Source organism: Alexandromys fortis, unplaced genomic scaffold (genome assembly GCF_014885135.2).
Source record: "Alexandromys fortis isolate MF-2015 unplaced genomic scaffold, M_Fortis_MF-2015_v1.1 scaffold_9, whole genome shotgun sequence".
NCBI classification, from domain to species: Eukaryota; Metazoa; Chordata; class Mammalia; order Rodentia; family Cricetidae; genus Alexandromys; species Alexandromys fortis.
Genome location: NW_026067892.1, coordinates 17,580,923 through 17,600,713, shown reverse-complemented (window position 1 = coordinate 17,600,713; position 19,791 = coordinate 17,580,923). Strand labels below are relative to the sequence as shown.

Here is a 19,791-nt window from a genome sequence, read left to right as displayed (position 1 = left end):
CCCTCCCGTCTAGTCAGGCATGGAGTCCAGCCTCCTCCAAACACTGGTCTCTGCCGTCCTTTCTCCTTCTCCTGGCATGCACCCTGCCCCACTGGAGTATCTGAGGCCTGGGACACCGTCCACGACTTCCCCAGAGGACTCAGCACTCCACCCTTTCCTGACCTAACCCAGCCTTCCAGAAGCTTCCTCCGGAAACACCCCCTTTCACCTGGCTCACACAACCTTAGATGGTTGACAGTCTGTTCTGGACTTTGCTTTCCAGGCACTTCAAGATCACCTGACTCTGTTCCCCTTTCTGCTTAGGTCGGTCTCCTTCCTGTCCATGAAAATATTACAACGCCTGCATCTATACACAGATTCATCTTTTCCACCCACCTCTTCGGTGGAGCCTCTGCCCTCCGTGTTCCACCAGACAAGGGCTTATGATTCCTTGAGAGCACTTGATTTTTCTACCCTGCTCCTACTCCAGGGTCCAGTGCTTGCTTTATCCTGTACTCCGGGAATAGCAATGTCTCCTTTGAGCCGCAACTGCATCCTATACTCCTTTTAAATTTTTTTTTTTTTTATTTTTGAAGGCAGGGTCTCACTGGAGCCTAGCCCAGTCTCAAGTTTGCTACATAGCCTAGGATGACCTTGAACTTCTGATCCTCCTGCCTCTACCTTCCAAGTGCTAATTACAGGCCTGTGTCACCAAGTCTGGTTTTATGTGGGGCTGGGAACCAAACTCAGGCGTCCCCAGCCCTACTCTTTGTATACCCCTTATTATACGAGCTGCTGTGTTCTGATTACACGTCTGATTTCTGTGCTAGATTATGAGTTGCCCTCTCAGAATGGTTTAGATGTGGTTTTAAAACAAGGTCACTAACCTTCAACAGCTCCCTGCTTTGAACTCTTGGGGAACAACTTTAGTGACTCAACAGGTGTTTGTTGAATAACAAATGAGTCCATTTCTAACTACCTGCTGTTTGGTCTTCAAAGTTCAAGCAGAATGCCTCTACGTCTCCACAGCCTTCGACTGTCCTATTTCCCAGCCTGAGAACATACGGGTTATTACTACAGACATTAGGATGACTTCTTCAATTGGATCTCAACCTCCTGGAAGGCACAGGGACACATTTATATCATTTGTATGTGGGCATTGACAATGGTGCCGAACAAATTAAAAACTGAACAAATATTGCTTTCCTGACTGATAGCCAGCCAGGAAAATTGCAGTTTTCTTCGTACAATTTTAGTCTGGAAATTCAGTACAAGTTCATTCAGAAACAAGTATTATGAATTCCTATTAGGTTTCCTGACCTCAGAACCATTGTTGGTATAGACAAGAACTCTATCAGTTAGAGAAATTCTTCCCAGGTAAAATTAGTATTGCTTCATAGAAGCCACATATGTGACTTTCACTTTGTGTGTGAGCATGTGTGTACGGGTGTTCATATATGTGTGAGTTCCTAGTCATGCATGGGGTCAGGTGGAGGTTGAAGCCACATCGGACATCTCCCTCCATTGCTCTCCACATTATTTACCGAGGCAAGGTCTCTCCCGAACCTGGAGCTCAGCCGTTCTGTCTGGTCTGGCTATCACCTGGGAACCTTGCACTTATGTGGGTTCTGAGATCTGAACTCCAATCCTCATATTTCCATTTCAATCCACTAAGCCACCTAGAGAGGTGAGCTTGGAAATGTATAGATCTGTAAATTTTTTGTTTTGCCTGGCTGATTGACCAGTTTTCGGTGACTGTTGGATCACTTTGATGGGGGGAAAGGGGTACTTTATAATCCTGGTTGAGTTTTTGGGGTGGTGTACTGAACTGGTTCTTGTAGCCGAGATTGTCACCATTGAGGAATGGGAAGCATGACTCCTTGAGAGATTTGGTGTTCTCTCTCTCTCTCTCTCTCTCTCTCTCTCTCTCTCTCTCTCTCTCTCGGTTTGATTTGGCTTTTTTCTTAAAAAATCAGTCTGTGCCCCAAAACCAGTGAGTTGGACTGGACCACCCAAAACTGTGTGTGTGCTGTGTTCTAAGGGCTCATCAGCTTACTTAGGCTGACCAGAAGCCATGACACATGCTGCTGGAATGACAGCTCACAAGCTTACTGACCAGAGTCCCAGGCCATGTCATCAGTCACATTTAAAGGAGAAGATCGGACACCACCATCCCCACTCTTTCTGGTATCTTTAGCCAATTGTCTAGCTCATGATCTAAACGTAACATGAATCTTTTGCATTTCTGGTTTTGCTTGTTTGTTTGTTTGTTTTTATGGTGTCCTCTGCCTTATACCCTCTCAGATAATGAGAACCAGCATCAACTGCTCACGCCAAGTGCAGGGAACAACACCAGGAGCCAGCTTCACTTTGCACCTTCTCCTCCGGGCTCTCAATGCCCTGCACACTCCGAGGGACTTCTCCGGTAATTAGCTATGAGAAGGTCCCTGAAAGTCAAGTCTTCCCTGCCCACTCTTTATTCATGGGTTCAACATTCCTGAGTGACTAGCAGGGGTCAGAAGCGATGCTTGATGCTCCAGACTTAAAACCATCCAAACCCTGTTTGAAGGTCAGCTGGGGTAACCTGATGGTAAACGGTCTTCACTGTGAAGATAATATTGGATATGCTTTAGGTTACCCCTGAAAGCAAAATTTGATATATGAATACGTCTTTGGGTCAGAATACTTTCCATTAGTATGCACATATAAAATACAATTATTCATATTAATATGATAGCTTTATAGTATGAGTATTATGAAAGAAAAAGATGAAATACTGTTGACTTACAGAAAACGAAGGTCATGTCGTAATGACATCATATTCTAGCAGTGAATAGGTGATTAGGGAAGTATAGTAACTCCTCAAGGACTTTGAATACTAGCAAAGCTCCACAAAACAATGTATTTTAGCTGCACCATTCACATGTTACCATATGGAAATAAGATAGACAGCAAATATCACCTGGGAAACTAAGGTTGCTTCCAGGTTCCGTGGGACCACAAACATAGAAGGGAAAACTTAAAAGTATAGAATAGCATTAGGACATCAAATTAGATACAGCATCTGTAGGCCCTGAGGCTTCTGCCTGGGGGCCTCCCAGAACAGCTAACTGTGGTAGACACCGCAGAGGTGTCTTTAGGGCCAGGAAGACGGCGCAGTGGGTAAAGCGCTTGGCTTGCAAGCATCAGAATCAAATCTGGGATCCCAGAACCCATGTGAAAGCCAGGTGTGGTAGTATCCGCCTGCTCTTCCAGTTGGAGAGATGGGAGGTGAAGGCAGAGAGCTCCCAGAAACTCAGGGACCGGCTAATGCTCATGCACACGCACACACACACACACACAGACACACACACACACACAGGCACATGCATACACGATAAACATTCCCTGTATTCATTACCTATATTAGGGAAAGACTTGAGAATTAGGGAGAACAGTGTTTTACATACATAGAATGAATTTTTTAAAACTGACCTTACCCGCCATGTTATATTCTATCTCAAAAGCTATCAAGCATTATATTATTACCTGCCTCCATTTGTTTTTAATTTTTTGAGACTAGGTCACAAGTGGTCCAAGCTGGCCCTGAACTCACTATATAACTGAAATTGGCCTGGAACTCCAACCTGACTTCCATCAGCATCCACACATATATACAATATACATATTCTTTTTTTAAAAAAAAATCTTAAAAATATATGACTTTTAGAAGAAAAAAATTAAGACTGGGTCTTATGTAGACCAGATGGTCTTGAACTCTCCAGTAGTCAAAGATGGCCTTGGGCGACTGATCCCCTGGCCTTTCCCTCCTGAGTGCTGGAATTCAAGCTTGTGCCTGTGTATTTGGTTCTCTGTGGTGCTGAGGGAATCCAGGGCTTCCAGCATGCTAGCTAGACAGGAACTCTACGAGCCCAAGAATTTTATTTTCTTGCAATGCCGGGGTGAGGGGTTGAACTTAGGCCTTCACACATCCTGGGCAACTACTCTACCAGCACCAAGCTACAGCCTTAGCCCTAGAACGATTTGAGTTACCTACGGAGCTAATTTTAGGCTCCGGCCTTTCATCCTAGCTCCTTTCTCAAAGGAAGTACGGGGTTTTCTGGAACAACAATCATGGTAGACGGATAGCATTGCCAAACACCACTCTCTGGCTGTTTTTACCTTACTTGGGGCGGTGGAATTCCTACCACTATGCAATCCAACTGGACTCGGCTTCCTTCCGGAACTTCTCGGCTCCGTAACTTTTGTGTGAAGCGGGGAGGCTGCCCCAGAGGTTCTTCGTAGTACAGGGATGAAGGTGAAGACCCCGGGGTGCTGTCTCCAGCAGCAGCCTCACCCGCAGCCAACTCAGCCTCCCGCCTCTTAGCTTCCCGCTGTTCTATCGCGTGGTTCAGCTCGTTGTCCCTGCTGTCTGCAGGGATAGGGATGGGGACCGATGCTCTTTCCCGCCTCTCTGTCAGATCTGAGAAAGCGGGGCTGTTTTCCTGCAGGACTTTGTTTTGAGATTCCTGCTTGCTCTTGTGGTTTTTGCAGGCCCGAGGTCTGATCCTCTTGGAGCTGTGAGCCTTGAAAAGGGAGGACAGCTCTTCGATGAAGTCGGCGGCCTTGTTTAGGAAGACTTTCTTGGACTGGCTTTCAGAACTGTACTGTGGCCTCTTTGTCTCCGGGGGACTGTCTTTTGAGCTGCCAGGACCTCGAGGGCTATCCTGGCAGAAGGCAGGTTCGAAGCTTGGTTTGGGCGAAAGCTTCGTCTTGTCAGAAGACAGACGTTTCCTAGCTTGAGCTTCATCCACTCTCTCCAGAGGGTCGTGGTTGATGGCCAGCCTCGCCAGATTGACACTCTCATCCAGCTCTTCTTGGCTTAGGAAGGCCGACAGATCCGGAAGGTCCTCTTGCCCTCCTCCTTCGGCAGCCCCGGAAGGACTGCCGAAGTGGAAAGGGTTGGAGGAAGGTTCCGCTCGACTCCGCTCGTTGTCCCCGCGATGTCTGGTTTCAGCCAGATAGCTTTCTCTGAGAAGCTGAGAGATGGAAGTAGATGCTTCTATGCTGTCGTCTTGCATGCTGTAACAAAGTGATGGGCATAGCAAAATAAATAAATAAATAAATAAATAAATAAATAAATAAATAATAAAATTTAGACCACTGCCACAGAATAACAAGCCTGTATTTACTATAGCACAGACTTAAATTACGTAAGAAATGCTTAAATCACCTAATGTTGACACTTCCACAAAAGTGACTTAACAATGCTGCCTCATTGTAAAAGGAAATGAAACTCAATGAAGTCTCCCTGAAATTAAAAGTAAAATCCTGCTGGGCAGTGTTGGCACATGCCTTATTTAATCTCAGCACTTGGGAGGAAGAGGCAGGTGGATTTCTATGAGTTCTGGGCCAGCCTGATTTACATAGTCAGTTCCAAGACAACCAGTGCTATATAGAGAGACCCTGTCTTAAAAATCCAAAACAAACAAACAAAAAATGCCTGGGGATATCTATTTCAGTACTTTCTTTATATTAAATTCTATTGTACAAGCTGTGAGATAACCATAGCATTTTTTTAAATTTATTTATTATGTATATAGTGTTCTGGGTGTGAGCCATCATGTGGTTGCTAGGAATTTAACTCAGGACCTCCGGCACAGCAGTCAGTGCTCTTAACCACTGAGCCATCTCTCCAGCCCAACCATAGCAATTTTATTCAGTGTCAGGGCTGGGGATGGAACTCAGAGGCAGAATACTTGCCTAAAATGTGAAAAAAAAAAAGTCTAACCTAATTTATAAATTTATTTATTTATTTATTTATTCACTTATATATTGTTGTGTAATGCCTACATGTGCCATGGAGGGTCTTTCTTCCACTATGTAGGCCGAGGAAGCACACTTGGGCTTGACTGCAAGCACCTTTCCCCACTCATCGACCTGTCTGAGCCTGATTTTGCTAAGAGTTGCAGAGGTCTCTGTGGTGATGATGTGCAGATCTGTTCTGCATCCTTTCCTCATTCTTGCCAATTTTGTTAACTTGAGGATAAGTTGACAACATGGTCCCATTTAATTGCTGAAAATATAGCCTTGGTATCTACGGCTCATGAAAAGAAATGATGTTTATGTTGTTTGACTAGAGACAAGCTGTTTAAATTTAGTGTTGTTGCTGGGCTCAGTCTGTTCTTGAAAGCTAGGATAATCTGGGCTTCGTGTTGCGTCTAAGCTGTGGGGATTTGTATTTATTTTTTGTTTTAGATTTAAAATTAAAAAGAATCATTTGTATGTCTGTGTAGAGTCTGTCCACAAGTGCCAGTGCTCAAGGAGGCCAGAGGCATCAGCTCCCAGTGTGGGCACAGAGAATAAAACTGCACCCTCTGCAAGAGCAGTGTGCTCTTAACGGCTGAGCCATCTCTCCAGCCCCAAGTCTAGGTTTTTAAGAGTGTCTTAAATTAGGCCTGGTTAAGAGAAGACACGAGAGGCAGCAGAATGTAATGCTTGACAGGGGATTTAGCATGCCTGAGCGCAGTCTTAGTTCGTAAATTATTAATATATCACCTTTTGAAAATGAATACTTTCAAAACCTTTAGGAAATACACAAGGCTGGAAAGTTGGCTCACTGGTTAAGAGAGTACTTGTTCTTTCAAAGGACATGGGTTTGAACCCCAGCACTCACATGGAGGCCCTAAGCATACGTGTGGGTACAGACATACATGCAGGCAAAGCACTCACATGAATAAATTTTTTTTTTAAAATCTATAAAAAATAAAATAAAAAAGAAAAGAAAATAGTACAGTGTGATTTGTACTGGTGATGTCCTGTATTGATTCAGCCACTGACTAGAGGGATAACAAACTTGTCACTCAATTCTCCCCCATCCTGAAGAGATGCTACAACCTTCCCATTGACCTTGACTCGCTTAGCATTCCACCCTTTAGCTCCACCCACCCTCAGCTGTGGCGACTGAATGAAGACTACTTGCCACTCTTTGCTACTAGGTATTGGCCTTGTCCTGGAAAGATGGGGGTGAAAATAATACCCTAAGATTCACGACAAAGCCTATTTCAGTCCATCCGTCTCTTCTGCCTGGCGCAGTAGTCCCTCACTTACATTACACTGAAGGCTTCCTAGGAACTTCCCTGGCTCCAAACTTTCACAGTGCTATCCCAGACTAACCTCTCAACTGGCAAAGTAGGCAGTCACCTTGAGAGGGCAGCTAGAGAGGGCTGGAAAGATGGCATGCAGTGAGATAGTTTTGCATGCTCTTGCCAGAGCCTGGGATGGTTCCGACTGGAGTTACTTCAGTGAAGTCTGTTGTGCCTTCAAAGGTGATGAATTTAAAATTCATGGGTGTTGGATGAAAACCATCACCTTAGTCTAGGAAGACGGTCATTATGATACAGATGCTAATATGAAAACTGAAGCTATTTTCAGTAAGACTTAGTTAAGCAAATTATGATCTGTTCACTTACTAGAATAGTTTTAAATTTGCAAAACAGACCATGAAAGCAAAACTAATATGTTAGTTGAAAATTTTCATTTGTGCACGAACTCTGTGGAAGAACATATGCGTGAAATAAGGCTCAAAGTGCTGTTATTTGAAAGCTTATTTAATATCCTGATTATTACCAATATTCATAAATCAGTTATTGTAATTACCCATTTGTTATCGATGACTTCTTTAGCTCTGTTTGAGTTTCTGAATACGCTGAAGTGCGAGGGTGAAAACTATCACTGCTTAGAAAGTGGATGCCTTTCTGTTTGAGGGATGATATTATTTGAGATGTCATAATGTGACTTTGTCATTGGCTCTGTGTGTTTGCATTGGCTTAGATCTGGAGTTAACAAAGAAATGAGCATTGGCTTTCAAATTAGGGAGATCTGAGTTCAAAATATGGCTTTGCCTCTTAGCAGGAATGTGACTGAGACGCCGACACGATTTCTCGAGTTCACTTCCCTTATCTTATCTCCACGTAATCTTTCTTGCTCTCTGAGAGTCAAGAAGAACAATGTCAAGAAGGCAGAGCCCCTCACACACAGCCTGTGCTTGTGAAGATGCAACTGATATCATTATTTATTTATTTATTTATTTATTTATTTATTTATTTAATTTTAGTTTTTTTCGAGACAGGGTTTCTCTGTAGCTTTTGGAGCCTGTTCTGGAACTTGCTCTTGTAGACCAGGCTGGCGTCGAACTCACAGAGATCAGCCTGCCTCTGCCACCCGAGTGCTGGGATTAAAGGCGTGCGCCACCACCGCCTGGCTATCATTATTTTTAAAGACATTTCTTTTTTTTTTTTTTTTTTTTTTTTGGTTTTTCAAGACAGGGTTTCTCCGTGGCTTTGGAGCCTGTCCTGGAACTAGCTCTTGTAGACCAGGCTGGTCTGGTGGCGCATGCCTTTAAAGACATTTCTTTTCCTTCCTAAAACATGGCATAGACATTGATGTTGAAGACATTTCAGAAAATTCATTTTTAGGGTGGAAGGGATAAAGAGAATAGTCACTGATTTCTATATAAAGTTTTTTTTTTTAAGAAGCCAACTGAGATACGTGCGCTTGTTTTTATGTTTACAGTTCTGAAAACTATTCCAATAATAAAACTTCCAGGTATTCAAAAATATAGGATTTCTGTAGTAGTTTTAATGCTTTATGCCCCAAGATGTTGGTGCTCGGTGCTCAACATCTGTGGCTTCCTGGCCATCTTAAGTTGAGAAAGCCTAACTTCTGGAAGCCTTCATCTCAAGCTGTGAAACAGGGAAGACAGCGGTGGCCATCTCTGGGCTGAAGTGATGATTAAATAGTCTCGGCGTAAGGCAGTTTTTAAACAATCAACAGAGGGTCCTTACTCTTGACTCATGACTGCCATGACTGCACATGGCCCCGTTTCGAGACGGAGCAACAGGAACACCAGTGAGATATCTTCCTGGGAAGGACGTGGACAATGCACTGGCCCCTTGCCTTGTCCTTACCCAGCATGGATGGATTTCGTAATGCATGTCTGTATTCTACTGAGATCCGAGCTCATGAACGACCTGCCCTCACTTCAGAACACTGCATATATTCTTTTCGATTGGGGCCTGCTCACTGTTCCCACCTCTCCTTCCTCTCTTTAGACTAAATTCTGCATAGTTTGCAACTCTTAGCCAAGACATCACCACCCTCTCTCCAATATGCCTGAAAACCTCGTGTTCTTATCACCCAACACAGTGCTTACTGAAATATACTGAATTTGTCTTTTTTTTTTATGGTCTCTTCTACACTGCTCTGCATTCTCTCCACAGACAGAGTAGAAGGTCATCGACAAATACCTGCTGTGTTGCTTTGTTCACCGGAACTTCCCATCAGCCCTATTCGTTATTTTTTTTTTATTGCAGGGTTAGGTTGAAGAGATAAAATGACAAAAGAAGACGTATAATCAAAAGAAAAACTAACTGATACTGCAAAAATGAAAAAAGGCTTCGCACACTTTGGGCAAACGTTCTGCTACTGGCTACAACCCTGCCACGTCCTTTAATAAATATTACTTGAGCATCTCCTATATGCCAGGTGCCGTTCTAGGGATTGAGGATTCAGTGGCCAATAAAGGACAGAGCTTCAGTTTTTATGGAGCTGAGTTCCTGGGGGTGATTGATACCAATGTTATGAACGAAAATAATATAGGGTGTGGTGGCCAACTTTAAAGTGGGGAGGGAAGGCGAGAAGGGTGAGTTACTGGGAAGGCCAAGATAACCTATGATGGAGCCATCAGTAATCTGACCACCTGGGGAGAATATTCTTTACGAAGGAAGGAATGTCAAGGTCAGAAAGAAAACACGTGGCATTGGAACAAGCTCTATGTACTCAGGGAGCAAAAAAGAAGAATGGAAGACACGAGGTTGGGAAAGTACAAGGCCACAGAGTGCATGTGGTGGCTCATGCCTGTGATCCCAGCACTTGGAAGGCTGTGACAGGCACAGTACCATGGGTTCCAGGTCAGCCTGGACTACACAGTGAGCTTCAGGACAGCCTGAACTATAGAGTAAGACCCTGTCTTTAATAATAATAATAATAATAATAATAATAATAATAATAATAATAATAATAATAATAAGAAGAAGAAGAAGAAGAAGAAGAAGAAGAAGGGAAGGAGGGAGGGAGGGAGGGGAAGGAAGGAAGGAAGGAAGGAAGGAAGGAAGGAAGGAAGAAAGGAAGAAAGGAAGGAAGAAAGGAAAGGGTAAAAGGTTAGATCATATTAAGCCTTGCAGACCATGGAAAGGGCTTCAATTTTTTTTTACCCTATGAAGGGAGATGAATAGGAATCAGTTGTGATGGGCAATGCAAGGTGGGGGGGCAGTGAGCGATAGCAGCAGGAGGTGGTGAGGAATGGTTGGACTTGAGATCCCTTTTGAAAGCAGAGGCCAATGATTTGCTCATAGGTTGAGAATGAGAGATGAGAGAAAGGCCAGAGTATTTATGACCTGAGCAACTGGGTGGATGGCAGAATCAGATCCGGGGAATGGAAACCAAGGGTTCTCTTAGACATTTCATCTGGGGTGTTCTGGGACATTTGGCCATATTCTCATTTTTGTCTCTTGTAAATCGAAATGTAGTTTTATGCCACTTTCAAAATAAGATGAATAGTTGCTCCTGAGAAGACATTATGGTGTCTGTGAACTGGACCAGGCTGGAAATGAAGCAGCCCCATCAGTTGTGTGGAAAGATCTGACTATAGTCCTAAATCAGTGGCCACACAGAGAACTTACTTAGTGGAATTTCTTTGTGCTTTCTTTTCCCTACGACTTTTCCTGAGGAGAATCTGCCCTGGGAACTTGTTTGCTTCATAAAAAACAAAACTTGATGCTAATACCTTTAGTTCTCTCTCTCTCTCCCTCTCCCTCTCCCTCTCCCTCCCCCTCTCCCTCTCTGTCTTGGCACAGGGTCTCACTGTGTAGTCCTAGCTGACCTAGAGTTCACTATGTAGACCAGGATGGACTCAAACTCATAAAGACCCATCTGCCTCTTAAGTGCTGGGATTAAAGGTTTGCGCTACTCTGCTTGCTTCCTCCCTCTGATTGGGCTTGAACCCAGGACCTCCAGCACACTGGGCAAGTGTCTATTATTAAGCTCTATCCCCAGCCCGTGGGGCATATTTCTTGACTCATTATAACTCAGTGCTACGTTCTCCAGGCTCTAAAATGTCCCTGTTGCTGAAAAGATCACACACTATAAAGTCATATTTCATTTACATTTAAATTGGCACTTTGGGGACTTAGTCCAGTGGCAGAGCATTTGTCTCCCATGCAGGAGGTCCAGGGTTGGCTCTCCAGTGCTATGAAAACAAACAAGCTGTGGTATCACCTGGAGAACTGGCAAAGCCCAATATCAAATAACTCAAATTTAAATGTAAGTGCTAGAATTTTCTGGTTATGAAATATCAATAATTGTTTATTTTTTTTGGTGCTAGGGACTGAACTTAGAGCCTTGCACTTGCTAAACACGTCAAGTATCATTACATATTTAATTGAAAAAAACAACCACAGAGGTTGGAGGTGAGGAGAGGTTGTGCAAGAGGCCAGAATCTCAATTAGACAGAAGAAATATGTTCTGGAGATTCTCCGTGCAGCATGGTAACTATAGCCAATACAACAGTGTATGCCAAAATATAAGTATGTAATTATTAGCTTGACTCAATCACTGTACAATACATATATATAATAAAAACACTATGTTACTATCATCAACAAGCACAACTTTTGTCAATTAACCTTAATAAAACTGTAAAACAGGAAATATCTTTGACACACAGCTCTTTAAACACGGCTATACATTCAGTGCAGTGTGGAGAACACATTCATAAAACCACCACAAAAACAAAACAAACCCATAAAATCAAATCTAGTTTCTAGGTTGACACAAAAGCAGTCTAATAGTTACTGAGGAAGAATTCTGGGACAGGAAAAGTTTAAGCTACTTACCTTCAACTGCAGACACACACACACACACACAAATCCCCTGCTTACTTCCTAGGTTTGTCTCGAAAGCGCTTTAAAAATAGAGCAATGTGCACGTTTACGATAACTATTTTCTGCTGATACATAATTACTAGGCCTAGATTTTTCATTAGGGGAACAATGAGACAATGTTCTCTTTCGGACTTTGTGTCTTTCTGACAGGTTCTCTTGTAGACAACTCTATTCTCAAACTCAATTTGTAGTTGAGAATGACCTTGAGATTCTGATCCTCCTGCCTCTACCTCCTGAGTACTGCTCTTTTAAAAAAAAAAACAAACTACATTTTAGTCATTTAGAGAGAGAATGTGTGTGTGTGTGAGAGAGAGACAGAGACAGAGAGAGAGCGAAAGATGGCTGCATACTCTTGTGTGCCATTGTTTATACGTGAACATCGGAGAGCAGCCTGTGGGAGCTGCCACTCTCCTTCTACCTACAGGTCTCAGGGACTGAACTTAGGTTACCGGGCTTGGCAGTAGACACCTTTACCTACAGAACCATCTCACTGGCCCCAATTTTTTCCCCTTAAGACAGAAGAACTAAGTTCAGACTAGCCTCCCTCAATGCTCCTGCCTCAGCTTTCTGAGTGCTGAGATTACAGATAGGATTTCCCAGGATTCCCCAGCAGAAGCGAGTCCTTTGGGAGGTACCTTTGCTTGGGGAACTATGTATGGAATACCTTTGTGAAACACTGGACTGCCAGTGAGATGCACTTTTCACACCATTTCAATGCCTATCCCTTGATAGCTACTACATTGATCATCTTGCCCTTTGTCTTCCTTCTAGTCTATCTGTAATGTGAATGGTATTGGTAATTTAATGCATTCGTGTAGATAGACGTGGGGACGAGATATGGGAACGTGCCAAAGTCCAGAAATAATGAGGCTCATTCTCTTCAAGAGCTTCTGGTCTGGAGGAAGAAAAACAGCAGACACAGACAAATCCACACAACAGACCCAGGAAGAGAATACGTCGGGGGTGAAGCCAGAGGCACACACATGCAATCCCAGCACCTAGAAGGTTGAGGGAGCAGGGTTGTGAGTTTGAGACCAGCCTGGGCTACACAGCAAGATCCTGGGTTTTAAAAAGTTGTCTGTCTGTTTTGTTTGTTTAAAGATGAAAAAGCGTGTGTTGGAATCAGGCAAAGCCGAGCCCACACAAGGAGAATCAGTGAGGGAGGGTCTCTTAATTAGACCCCTCCCGAAGGCCAGAGTCTGCCGGTGAAAGCACTTTGAGAAACTACGGAACTACGGCAAAGGCGAGCAGGCCGTTCTCTCGTTGCTTTCATAAACTGATAGAGGCCAGGGAGTAGGAAAGAAAGATTTCACTGATGCTCAAGAAAGGGAGATTGGCTATGCAACATAGCAGTTTTGTACACAGGAGGGGACCGATGTGAGAGAACCTGTAAGAGATTAGTGTAGGAGATCCTGACGCCAGAGCCCAGTCACTACTGAGGCTGAGACACAGCAGACAACTGGTGACCAGGAAATCTCAGGGCCTGGCGATGGGATCTAGGGCTAGAAAGGTGTTTGCAGGCTGGAGTAGTTCCATGGGACAGCATCTACTTAGCACATACAGTGTGTGGTGTGTGTGTGTGTGTGTGAGAGAGAGAGAGAGAGAGAGAGAGAGAGAGAGAGAGAGGGGAGAGAAGAGCATTTGTTGCTCTTGCAGTGGACCCAGAGAGGTTCAGTCCTTAGTGCTCCATTTCCCGGGGCTCCATTGCTGTCTTCTGACCTCTGAGGGTCCCAGGCACGCATGTGATACACATACATACAGGCAGGTTGTTCCCTTGAAGGACAAGTGTGACACTCTAGAAATGTTTTAAAAATGTTCTGTAGACAATGGTAGAAACTCATGAAAACATCTCCAAGCAAGGGGAAAAGGCTGTTTTTTTTTCTTTTAAAAACAAAAAAACAACCTTTCTAGGTCATTTCTTTTCAAAACTTCTTTTGTAAAAACTATCTCCATCAATTCCAAAACTGATCTGCATGATAACCCCCTACTGAATTCATAAACTATATTTCTAAGTGGATCCCTTTTAACAACACTGTTGTTGCCATATTGTACGTGTGTGCCACTGCATGGTGTGGAGGTCAGAAGAGAACCTTTGAGAGTCTGTTCCCTCCTTCTGTGAAGCGGGTCTTGCGGAGGGACCTCAGGTCAGACACTTGGCAGCGCGTGCCTTACCTGTCCCACCCTCTCTCCATCCCCGTGGGTGTGCACGGTGTATGCTCCTGTAACAGGAGCACGTGAGGAGCCTCTGCAGCAAATTATAGACGTGTGAAAGAGTTGGTGCCTCCCTCCCAGAAGTGTAAGTCTCCTTAACCACGCAGTATCAGTGGGGACACAGACGACATTCCAGAATTGCCTAGTGGCCAGTTGTTTCAGAGTCCACTTACTCACTCCACCTCTCCCTGTACCTCAGATTTCCTGCGGTGGCCTTGGTTTCAAAGATTTTGCTTGTTGTCAAACAGAATGTCAGAGATAGTACCTATACATATATAGACATTCTTGACTTCCTAGAAAAACACTTTAGATTTTAAGTGCCTCTGAGTGTATGACTAAGGAGAAACTGTAGAGTTATGACAAAAGTTAATTCATAGCCTCTACAATTCATTTTCTCATTACTAAATTATTACTAATGTGAAAATGATCAAATTACCTTAACGATTTGGGAGAGAGAAAAAATCTAGACTAGCAGTTTCGTCTCTCGTAAACGGCATGACGGGAGCGACTCTTAACGCACACGCGAAGATCTGTGGACAAGGTGATGCCATCTCTTCACGTCATGCACCCCTTTTGACTGGAGACACCGAGTCATCTGCCTTTTCTCTTTGCTTGGATAGTTTTAAAAATATTCGAGCTATGCCTCTAATTACTGCTAAGAGCTAAGAGTACAGTGTACCGGGCCAAACATTTGCCAGTGACCATCAAGTATCTGATGCAGCTGGAGGGAGGGAGGGAGGGAGGGAGGGAGGGAGAGAGAGAGAGAGAGAGAGAGAGAGAGAGAGAGAGAGAGAGAGGAGAGAGAAAGGAGAGAGAGAGAGCGCAGTGTCTCTTGAGCAGGACTTTCTGCAGCTGTTGTGTACATTAATCCAGGGGGCAGATCTCCCAACCCTAAATATAGCAAGCAGATCCTTTTACAGGATAAAAAAAAAAGTTTTAAATGAAAGTCTTCAACCATGGAGTCATACTATTTCAGATTTGATTCCTTTAAGAGGGAAGCAGGCATCGCACACATATTCTCCATGTAGAACACATTAGTATAATTGGTGCGTATGCAGAAAATGTCAGTCAGATTTGCCACCGCTTCCTCCCCTGAAGTACTGTTCCTTAGAACCCAAACAGGGACTCAAATGGGATACCATCTCCGTGAGTCTCATCCCGGTCCAAAAGCTTTGGAATAGAAAGCCTTATTTTCCATTTAACTGTGTATCTCATCAGGCATAATTAGAAAGTTCTCCTAGGTTTCGCTCTAAGGAGCAGTAATTACTTCTCTGAAATGTCCCTTTCTCCAGAGTCAGCAACCCACTGCCGGAACACACTTTCTGAACTTAAATCTGGATATTACCTTGCTTTTTTTTAGTTGACCCAGATGAGGATGTCCAACCCAGGCTCACTTCTTCTGAGATGACAATTATCCAAGGAGAAGTTTCGGGTGAAAACACGGGAGAAAGGGGAGAGTCTTCACGCCCTTGGAAAGAGAGAGCAGCCGTCCATAGAGCACTCCGAGTTAACCTTAGTGTTGGTGAAGATGGCTGTTAGAAGCTGGGCAACCTGTCACCACCGCGGCCAAGAGCATTTGTCAGCTCACGGGTCCCAAGTTATTTTGAGCTGTATAAACCATGTGCCTGTGAAACATTCCGCCTGATTGGACAGGAGAAAGACTGAGCAAAGGGATTCCATTGCGGGACAGCACCTACGGGAGCCCCGGGGCAGTGGTATTTTTCTACCTACAGAATTTCATTTACAGCTGGAAGCCCGGCGTGTTTATTGATTGACATTTTGAATTAATAGTAAATGAGCTATATCACACTCCACCTGTCAAAGAAAATGGCATTACTTTAAAGGCGCATCAGAATGTGACATTTTTGCTGTTATTAATTTAAAAAAAAAAACAGGTATGTTTATCTTGGTGAGTTTTTGTGTGCGGGGCATGTAGAGGGGGTGCACAGGAACCACCGTGTACCTGTGGAGATGAAGGGCTGGCTTCAGGAGCTGGCTGGCTTCTTCCACCTTATGGGATGTGGGGGTCAAACGGAGATTATCAAGCTTGCCAGAAGCACCTTCGCCCTTTAAGCCATCCCATTGGTCCAGTATCTTTAATTTTAGTCAATGGAAATCTGACTTCCATTTATCTGCTAAGACACTGAGAAGGAAATACAAAGCGGAAATTGACAACTTGAAGCCAAGAGCTTTTTAAAACTGTCCACAGGGAGCTAATTCCAAAGCACAGACAAAAAAAAAATAGAGGAAAACTCCATTGGCTCGAGAATCAATACAGGAACAACACATTTAAACGACTGTCTTCACAACCTCGAGACGGGCTGGCTCCTGCCTTTAGTCCCAGCACTCGGGAGGCAGAGGCAGGTGGACCTCTGTGAGTTCAAGGCCAGCCTGGTCTACAAGAGCTAGTTCCAGGATAGGCTCCAAACTACAGAGAAACCCTGTCTCGAAAAACAAACAAACAAAAATAAAACAAAAATTAGGTCAGATGTGGTGGCACGTGCCTTTAGTCCCAGCACTCAGGAGACAGATGCGAGATCTCTGTGAGTTCCAGGCTAATCTGGTCTACCTAGTAAGTTCCAGGCCAGCCAGGGCTACATAGTGAGATCCTATAAAAATAAACAAATTAAATTAAAATCCCATGAATTGGATAAGCTTAAAAGTTAAATGAGGGCTAGCAAGATGGCTCCATGGGTAAAGGCTTTCGCTAGTGACCTGAATTCAATGCCTGGGACCCAGTGGTGAAAAAAAATAAACTTTTGCATGTACACACACACACACACAAATAAATGTAACTTTAAAATTAAAAAACGTTCTTTTAAAAAGGAAACTAGAAGGATGGTTCACAGTTGAGAGCCCTGACTGCTCTTACCGAAGACCTGAATTTGGTTACCAGAACCCGTGTCAGAAAGCTCACAACCACCTGTAACTCCACCTCCAAGACGATGTTTCTGGCTTCCTCCAGCACTGCACTCACACGCATGTGTACACATGCACACACACACACAGAGACACACATACATACCACACACACACAAGCATACATACCACACACAAATATACATACACATACCACACACACATGCACACACGCACACACGTGTGTGGACACACATATCATGCACACATCACACGCACACACACACACACAAAATTGGTCAGGTTAAAATGACTACCGAAACAGTACAATAAACTCTTATTATTAGGCCGGGCGATGGTGGCACACGCCTTTAATCCCAGCACTCAGGGAGGCAGAGGCAGGTGGATCTCTGTGAGTTCGAGACCAGCCTGGTCTACAGAGCTAGTTCCAGGACAGGCTCCAAAGCCACGAGTTTTGAAAAACATTAGCTCCATTAGTACAGATTAAAGGTTGGTTTAACACTGCTGTCTGGTCAGAAGATTACATTCCGAAATTCAGTCTTGAATGCCAGGAATTTTTTTTCCTTCCTTCCTTCCTCCCCCTTTTTTTTTTTTCTTTTTTCCTATGTGTAGCCCTGGCTGTCCTGGAACTCACTCTGCAGACCAGGCTGGCCTTAAACTCAGAGATCCGCCTACTTCTGCCTCCTGAGTGCTGGGATTAAAGGCGGGGATTATTTTCCCAAGGATCATTTTTACATTCTTGAGACATAAAATATATGAAATAGATTGGTTTAAAATTTAGTTTTATTACTAAATCACATAACTGTTTGTAAGTTTCTTTACATCCGTTCGTTCAATAAACATTTACCTAATTCGATCTTGTACCAGGCAGCATGTATAAAGAAGTGTGCAAAGTGCACACATCTTCCTGCCCTCGTAGAACTCACTAAGAGATCTTTATCCTCTTCAGTCATCTTGAGACTTCCTATAGCGCATTGGAGAAAGATGAAATCTGTTTATTGGGTCACATCGGAGGAGTCACTGTACCTTTGATTACCAGGTTTATGAGGGGAGAAAAAATTATTATTAAGGAAAGACAGGAACACAGGAAGAGCTGAGTTATCTGGTTAGATTGCTTTTAGAAATTTCCATCTGAAGCTGGACGGTGGTGGCGCACACCTTTAATCCCAGCTCTTGGGAGGCAGAGGCAGGCGGATCTCTCTCTGTCTGTGAGTCCAAGGCCAGCATGGTCTACAAGAGCTAGGTCCAGAACAGGCTCCAAAGTTACAGAGGAACCCTGTCTCGGGGGGGGGGGGGGGGGGGGAGAAGGGGGGGGAGAGAAAAAGAAAAAAAGGAAAAAAAAAAAAAGAAAAGACATTTCTAATTGAATTTAAAATTGGCATATAAAGTAACAGATTTCTGCATGGCATTTTAATACCTACTTGATTTGGTTGCTCTTCTCCCTCTCCCTGCTCCTTGCTGCTGTCTCTCAGCTGCCCCCGTCTCTGCCTTTGTCCTCCCATCCCCAGAGCTTCCACACTCAAAGACTGACCAGAGTCGGTAGGACAGTGAAACTGGGTATTCTAACCAGATGTTAGAATTTGCTTAAAATATGAAAGAACTACAGAAGAGGCCAAGAATTTCTGCCCTTCGACATTCTCAAAAACAAATACTGTACACATTTTTGGCTCTTTTAAAAAGCTGAGTATTAGGTATCTAGGTATTACTCAGCAACTACGAGGTGTTTTGTTTATCATATCGCAAACTCTTATTCTAGATTTTGTCTTAGTTCTTCCCTTGCTCATTAGTAACAATTAAACTAATATTGTACCACAAACCTCTTGGTTTTTCTTACCAGAGTTTATTAATATGGAGAAAAAAATTTAAAGCTTTTAAAAACCTAACATAGTCATAGATTAACTTACTCGCGACAAGCAAATATAAGGTTACGTGTCTTCAGCCTTCCCCATAACACAGGGCAGCCCTGCTACGTATGTTGTTACGTTTTAAGCCGGGTTCTCTACTTGCTTTCAGCTGTTCCTTTAACACAGTTTAGTCACACTGGGATGAGCCATGGGGACTCTGAGGAATCTGGGAATCTACGACGGAGCTGTCTTCCCTCGGAGGAGAGACATGAATCGCCGTGCTAGGAGATTCGCGTAACATTTTGGTTTCCTATTTTCTATATCACCATAAACTCTGATGTCTAAAAGAAACTGCTCCCACATAGCAAAGTTTTAAGCACTTTGGCTTAAAGTTGCTGTTTTATATTGAGGTTCCCCCTCTGGTATCATATTTAAAGACCGGCAATATAAATTCATCTTCCAGGTTTTTGTAATGAAAATCACTTTCACCCCAGGGACAAGTTCTTAACCATTTCAAATAAAATGAAGAGATAGAGCATAAGCTATTGTACAACCCTCTTATACAACTGAGAAATACAATGACATTCTTAAGAAGTTTCTTTTTCACCCTAAGAGCATTAACCTGCAAAAACTGAAAAAAAAAAAATCTAAAAACTATCAATTCAAAACTCATTGGTTATAAGACCTTCTAACAGTCTTTTCCCAAGCTACACAGACCTGTTTACACGCATGAGCCTATAAAGGAAAGTTGCCATTACCTGTATCAGGAGAGGCGCCATCCCTAGATCCAGCTAGGATCACCTAAAGCCCGGCTCTCACTGCCCAGCTTGTAGCAGGCACACGAGAAGCATGGAGGAAATGTGATACAGCCCAGCCTGAGTAACGAAGGGTATTCA

General features: G+C 43.6%; 1 protein-coding gene across 1 annotated transcript in view; it reads right to left on the bottom strand.

Moving 5' to 3' along the window:
- Mypn (myopalladin) overlaps positions 1–16,314 on the bottom strand; it is a 75,397-nt gene extending 59,083 nt beyond the window's left edge. The window contains exons 1-3 of the mRNA XM_050140200.1: positions 16,135–16,314; positions 15,517–15,639; positions 4,141–5,040 (exon numbers count right to left, since the gene is read on the bottom strand). Of these exons, the coding sequence (XP_049996157.1) occupies positions 4,141–5,039 (899 nt within the window). The 5' untranslated portion in view covers position 5,040; positions 15,517–15,639; positions 16,135–16,314. The remainder of the gene's footprint in view (positions 1–4,140; positions 5,041–15,516; positions 15,640–16,134) is intronic.
- Between the last annotated feature and the right edge of the window lie 3,477 nt (positions 16,315–19,791).